This window comes from Citrus sinensis, chromosome 1 (assembly GCF_022201045.2).
Source record: "Citrus sinensis cultivar Valencia sweet orange chromosome 1, DVS_A1.0, whole genome shotgun sequence".
NCBI classification, from domain to species: Eukaryota; Viridiplantae; Streptophyta; class Magnoliopsida; order Sapindales; family Rutaceae; genus Citrus; species Citrus sinensis.
In genome coordinates, this window is record NC_068556.1 from 23842093 (window position 1) to 23849905 (window position 7813).

At 32.2% G+C, this 7813-nt stretch overlaps 1 protein-coding gene across 1 annotated transcript; it reads right to left on the reverse strand.

The window, feature by feature from the left end:
• Positions 1–115: 115 nt before the first annotated feature.
• On the reverse strand, positions 116–3546 carry LOC102626351 (acetate--CoA ligase CCL3). The gene is made up of 3 exons (XM_006488804.3): positions 3233–3546; positions 1831–2421; positions 116–1158 (listed from the first exon to the last, which is right to left on the reverse strand). Exons 1-3 carry the CDS (start codon positions 3446–3448, stop codon positions 262–264), a joined length of 1704 nt encoding a protein of 567 aa, XP_006488867.1. The 5' UTR covers positions 3449–3546; the 3' UTR covers positions 116–261.
• Between the last annotated feature and the right edge of the window lie 4267 nt (positions 3547–7813).

Below are 7813 nucleotides of genomic sequence, written 5' to 3' on the forward strand. Positions count from 1 at the left end.
AATTTAGGCTCTTTCTATAAATTTTCCTTTTATTTTCCAGCCACAGTCTCATTTCTCAATATTACCAAGGCAAAGAATATCAAAGACCAAATGGTAAAGCCTAGAAAATTAGCAATTGTGTGAACAAGGAGCAAGCAGCTATTTGAATAAATAGTGTGTATTAACATACAGCTTTATTCTATTGAAGATTAAAATCCTTCTATAATGGCAATTGAAAAAACAAGAGGCATTTGTTTTTTTTTTTCCGTGATCATCATTGGATTAAAGCTTACTCTTTCTAACAGGTCCCATCTCTTTTGCCTTAGCCCTTAGCACATGCTTCTGAATCTTCCCAGTAGCAGTTTTTGGCAATGGTCCAAATACTATTGACTTTGGAACCCAGTAGGCAGGCATTTTTGCCCGACAAAACTTCATTATATCCTCTGCCAGTTGTTGCTCGTTGGATTTATCCACTTCTGGCTTCAACGTCACGAAAGCACAAGGAGACTCTCCCCAACGCTCATCTGCCCTTGCCACCACAGATGCCTCAAGAACTGCCGGGTGCAAGTACATCATGTTCTCTACCTCCACGCTACTGATGTTTTCACCTCCGGAGATGATAATGTCCTTTGATCTGTCTCTGATTTCTATATAATTATCCGGATGCTTTACTCCAAGATCGCCAGTATGGTACCATCCATTTGCAAAAGTTTCCTTGTTGGCTTTTGGGTTCTTTAAGTAACCCTTCATCACCACATTACCACTCATCACTATTTCTCCAATTGTTTTCCCGTCAGCAGGAACAGGTTGCTGAGTTCTAGTGTCAATGACATCTAATTTCTCCAAACCAATAAAGCGGACCCCTTGGCGTGCTTTCATGCGTGCTTGGGTTTCAGGTGGCAATGAATCCCACTCAGGCTTCCACGCACAAACAGTGGAGGGGCCATAGGTTTCTGAGAGACCATAAGTGTGAGTGACATGAAAGCCTTTTTGAGACATCGCATGGAGAACAGAAGGCGGTGGAGCTGCACCAGCTGTATTTACATGCACAACATGGGGGAGGGGAAGGATAGTGTCCTCTGATGGGGCATTGACTATGCTGTTGAGCACCACAGGTGCAGCACAGAAGTGAGTCACACCATACTTGGCTATGGCTGAGTAAACTGCCTTGGCCGTTACCTGTGGAAACACAAAGTACATGCAGTTAAAGCATTTGAATACATTCAAGTGAGTTCTTATTTGTGAGAAGAATGCAGCATGCTAGTATTTAAACCCTGTGTTTAACCCTAGCAATGAATGATTTAGTTGAAAGCGACAAGCTTCTGTTAATCTTTAAGCTCATTTATGATTTATCAACCTACAATAGAATGACGGAGGATTCAAAAAATTCTGCCCATCACCCAGTTCACACACATAGCATACTTGAAAGTGACAGTCACTTCAAACATACAGCCTCATTCCAACAGCATTGAAGGGAAAACTCACTTCAACCAGCCACCGAATCAAACACAAATTATCAAAAATAAAAACTTGGAGACAGGAAATTCCGTCACCCAATAGCTACAAACATTGTTAATGGTCCAAAAACATAATTTTTTTTCATGCCCGGTCAAGATATAGCTGAAGGTAACCATCATAAAGGAAGCATGTCTGATGCAAGAAGACCAATTTTATGTCCATGGTGTAAGAGTTAGATGCACACATCTTGGAAGCTTCACTATCTTAAACATGAATTTGCAGTCGCATTGAAGTTATAATAATTACATGAACACCATCAAGATATAGTAAGGGAATAAGCATGATTCCGGTTATGTTTGAAATGCAATATATATACTAAGCTAACAAATTTACCTGCCGAAGGCATATGTTTGTCCCACAAAGAGCGGCCAGTGACCAAGTGTAACACCATCCATTGCAATGGAACATTGGTAAAGTCCACAAGTATACAGCTCCTTCATTCATTCCCCAAATAAGAGCAACACTCAGAGACATGAGATATGCCCCTCTGTGGCTCAACACCACACCCTTAGGACTAGCTGTTGTACCTGAAGTATATCCCAGGGCAATGCTTTGCCACTCATCTTGCGGGGGTTTCCAATCAAATTGCGGGTCCCCAGTTTGAAGGAACTTCTCATACTCAACGGCCCCCCTTCCTAAAGCATATTTCAGATCCTTAGGATCACAGCTTTCATCACCTATCACGATCAAAAGCGGAGGCTTAAATCTGCCATTGCTTTTCTCTTCCATGATCTTCAAAGCTTCTTCTGCCAACTTAAAGTACTCCTGGTCCACCATAATTACAGCAGAAGCTGAATGACCTAGAAGGAAGGCAATAGTTGGTGCATTTAGACGAATATTGACAGCGTTTAACACAGCTCCAGCCATTGGAACTCCAAAATGAGCTTCATATATTGCAGGAATGTTTGGTGCAATTATTGCTACCTGCCAGCAAAAAACAGAAAAGATAACATTTAACCGATGATCAGCATCCAAATCAGCATAAAGTAGTATGAAACAAACTGAACACAGCAAACCCATTATAATCCAGCCATAATATACTTTCTACCTAAAAATTCTACACAAATTTAGTGGATTCGAACTTCTTGTCACTTTTTAAAGTCAGAGCGAGGATAAGAACCAAAACCGATTAAAGAATTGCTAAAATTCTACATGTCTAATGCTAGTCAAATATCAAGTACACGAATCAATGGGACAAAAAGAGCTGAACAAGAATTTTCAAGCACCCAAAACGGTAACTAAATTTGTGCCGAAATGCGGAAATAAGCGATACAAGAAATAGAAACAGGGCTGAGTTTCAAAAATAAAAACTCTAACAGATACTACTCTTCCTCACAATTTATTAGATAGTTATTGCACACAAAATGATTTAGTAAAGTGATATGGCAAATCAAGCGAGAAATTTTAATAAAATGAAAATAGGCCAGCATAATATCATCACTCAATTCCATTTTCAATAAAGTTAGCAACAATTTTCTAAAAATAAAAATACATACTAAAAAAAAACGCTTTTTTTTCAAATAAAACAAATCCGAAAACACTTTTTGATATCATTTTACGGTCTACTGACTGTAATATAGTCTTTATAGTCTGGACGCTTAATACAGTTTATCTCTTCTTAAAATCTAATTATCCATAAACATTCAAAACAAATATACGAACGGGTTTATTGCTTCTTGACGATGTACGTGCACATGTATGATGTTAAGTATGTGTGTGTATAAGAACTTTATACCGTGCAACCGAGGCCGATGGAGCGTTTACACAGTGCGGAGGCCAAACGACGGCAGCGTTGATAAGTCTGGAGCCACGTGTAGCGCGTGGATCCATGGACCACGGAAGTTCTGGTAGGATGCACCGTAGCCGCTCTATCTAGGAACCACAGCGGCGTTAGTGCCATGTAATTTGCCGCGTTCTTCGGAAGATCGTCTATGCCTTTTGCCATCGACATCTTCTATCTTCTTCAGCGCCAGCCACTAGCCCACTACTCTCTCTCTCTCTCTTCTCTCTCTCTCTCTCTCTCTCTCTATAACATCCAGAGTTTTGCCGAAATGAACTAGAACGACGAGTTTCCATTTATACTCACGAGCTTTCTGAAAAAGGCGAAAAATGATTAATAATGGCTAATAACACCGTAATCCCTAACCTTTTAATAAATTGTCGAATTTGCGGATACTTTTTCTATTTTAATCAAATTGCTCTCTAATTTTTACGACAAAAATTCGCATTAGTGTTTTCTTTTCCTTCTTAGTTAGAATTAGTTCCATCAATTTCTTTCACTTCTATTATTTTTGGTTCATTCTTTGAAGACTCAAACTAAATCAAAATTGATATGTCCATAAACTTTCAATTAAATTAAAATCGGTCTTTAACTTAAATTTAATCAATTTAAATTAATTCAAATCAACAAATATGCTCATCTTATGAAAAAAAAAAAAGATTTTCACCCAACTCAAATAAACGAGATTTAAATTTGAAACTTCTAATATTATTGAATAAATTTTACTATATGAGTCGATTATCATCCTATAATTTTCAGGTTACCTTATATTTATTCGTGGAAAAATCTAACACCACAAGGGCACTTTGGTCATTTTAGTGACCTATAATACATTCTCGAAATAGATGAAGAAACTACCCCCTTATTTGAGAATAGGTCAGAAAATGAGGATCCTTATCTTATTATCCACACTTAAATCATAACATGTGCACCTTCGTTCGGTAGTTATGTGTACCCGGCCGCAGCGCAGCAGTCCCAAAAACAATTGACGGTGATTTTGAGCGAAGCTTAGCCGCCGCAGCGTAGCGTCATTAAAAGAAGCTTACGTCACGGTGTTATTATCTGGTAGTTTAAGGTATGACCGTACGACACCTGCTCAATGTTCATTGAATGCTTTGGATGCCGATTTGGATTAATATTCTTTATTTATTAAATAAATCCCTTTTAATTTTGAACTGTAGTTTAAAAATAATCAAATTGTGACGGGATCTTTTATTCATTAGAGGGAATACGTCTAATCCAGACATTAGACTGCAGAAGATGTATCCAAATTCAAATTTGATTTTAATTATTTTATAAAGATAAAAATATGCACTTGCCTTAATATATTTTTATCCAATGCAAAAAGTCAAATGTTTATTGAATTAATCGTGAGATGGTATCAAAATATTCAACGGCACTACTGTCCTTTTTCTTCTCTCTTTTTAATTGAATCACAAATTTTCCTACAATCAGAAGCAAGCTTATGGGAACTTGTTCTGATGTTGAATAAAAAAATCGAATCAAACATAAACACGACTTTTATCAGACAAAAAAAAGGAGCGTAAACAAACTTTAATTGCCCGAGTTGGACAATTCAGCTTCAAATTCTCCAATGAAAAGAGCTTTTACTTACTTGGCCATCAGTTGTCGCGATCTCGGATCAGAATTAAAATATGTGTACTTTGCCAATGGGCGCATTGGCAACCTATATGCCCAAAAACTTTGTGTTGGGATTCATTTCTATTTTAGTAGGGTTTATTTGTTTTTCTATATTTGGAATAAAATATATATATTTTTAGTATTAAAAGTGAGGGTAGATTCCTCTATAGTATTAAATGAGGGACGGTCTTCAGACTGTGTATAATAGGATTATTAACGAGAGTTCGTAACGAATTCTAATTGTATATATTAGTAGAGCTCTGATATATAAGTGTGTGTGTGTGTGTGTGTAAGATGTGTACTCACTAACGAATGACATTAAGCTAACAAGAGCATCATGTGATTGGTGGAGGATAATGACATATATTGTCCCACCTAATAAAAAGAAAATAATTTGATTATAAACGTATGATAACAAGAAATTTAAGAAAAAAATTATTATTTTTTAAGTTAATGGGAATTTTTTATTGATAAATTTGTCATCATTTTTTTTTCTCTTTCCCTTTTTCACATAGGTGGATGGTGATCATTTGAATAAATTGAATTCTCTATAATTGGATTTTTTTTTTCATATTGATAATACAATCAAACAACTTGACAATTTGATATTATATCAAATAATTACAAATTGCTATTACTACATACAATTACTAATATTAAAATCATCATTGCCCAGATTGCCTGCTAGCTCTATTTTTTTAGGGACTGCACTTAATTATTCTTGATTGAGAGAGAAGACTGAGACCATTAGAACTCGAGGCCGAGTTCTATATAATTTGATTTAGATACTCAAACTGTGTAGTTCTATATAATTTGATTTAGATACTCAAACTGCGTAATTATAAAGTGGATCTCAAAATTTTCAATAAATTATTTATTTTAAATAGGTAAGACAACGACATTTGAGTTGTTCTAATATATGAGTGACACATAGCATTTAAACTCAAATTGAGACTCAAATATTGACATCCCTAACATTATTATTAATTTATTTATGTGTTTAATTGAATTCTCATTAAAAAAAGAAATAAATCAATTATACTTTTATTATTTAAGTAATTTTAATTAAAAAAAGTTTTATGAAAAAAAAAGGGGGAGTCAAAAGCTCTATTCAATCTCTAAAGCATTTTTTCAGATGGCTCTCTGCTAGAAATTTTAGACCTGCAAATAATAAGCCTAGAGTTTCATTTATTAGTTCTTTACAAAAGAAAAGAAATCCAACATTTACTTGTTTTTTTGCCTCCTATTTAATTATAACAAAGTCTAGCTGATCATAGAGCTACTAAAATAATTTATGTTGCATTTACTTTCTGAGTGTGGATTTCTCTCACTTCAGTGTTTACTTATACATTTTAAGGGAAGATTGAGAATCTCACTCTGTGGGCTCCATCCATTTATGGAAAGTAGTGGGAGTGGGACTCCATGGAATTCCCACTCTCACCTCCTCATTTTTTACCCTCCTTTTATTAAATCCAATATAATTATATTTAATAAAATAAAATAAATAATATCATTATTTTTAACTAAATAATAATTTGCATTGATTCTAAACTAAGATTACTTAAATATAATATTATTATATTAATAGAGAATTAATAATATTATTATATACTATCTTTATTTGAAAATTTAATATTATTGTATTTATTTAAAAAGAATAGTATTATATTTATTTAATATTAATAAGTAATGATAATAAATAGTTTATTCTAAGAAAATGTTAATTTTGTACTAAATAATATTATTATTTTATACAATAATAATTTTAATTATATTTTAATTTAATATAATTATATAAAATAAAATGATGTTTCATTTTATATTTACCCTCCTTTTTTACTCTCCTTTTATTAAATTTAATTATATTAATTTAATAAAATAAAATAATAATATTATATTTAGCTAAATAATAATTTGGTTTGATTCTAAGTTAAAATTACTTTAAAATAATATTATTATATTAATAGAGAATTAATAATATTACTATATACCATCTTTATTTGAAAATATAATATTATTATATTTATTTAAAAATAATAGTATTATATTTATTTAATATTAATTAATTAATAATAATAAATAGTTTATTCTAAGAAAATATTAATTTTTTACTATGTTAATAGTAAAAATGTTTCATTTATGTTGCCCTTATCAATAGTTTTTAATTTACATAATTAAAATTAAAATTAATAAAAATTATGATGTACATAATTAAGAATATTAATAATTATTATAAATTTACAAATATAATAAAATAAATGTTTATTCATCAAATATATTTTTATTAACTTTGTAATTAAAAATTATAATTTGTTAAATAAATGTAAAATTATAATTTGAAACTATTTACTCCCAATCCAAGAAAAAATAAACACATAAATTGGATTCTAACATCCAATCCATGCTACATTCCAGTGGGAGTAAACAATTTATTCTCACTCCCTCTCCACACTTTCAATCTTTGGATTCTCATTCCTCAATATTCTCACTCCAATGCAAAATATAAATACTACCTTAGTGTGTGTTGTAGTAGTATACAATTTTTCAAACAAATTCTCACATAATTTGAGCTTGGCCGTAAACAATATGTATTTGTTTTTTTTTTCAATGTAATAAATATGTGCGGAAACAACTCGGTCTAAATAACTTATACATCCCAAATACACTGGGAGGATAACAAGATCAAATTTGCTTTCAAATAATTAATAAAAAGCTAAATAAAATTTTATTTGTGCTAACAAATTTACTTTCATGAATATGCAAGGAGATGTTTATCTTATGAAAAACATAAAGAAAAAATAACCTTATTAAAATGTTAAGGGTCGTGGATTATCAATGAGCTATAAACCTAGTGACCTATACATAGAAATATTTAGTAATTAATAAATAAGAATA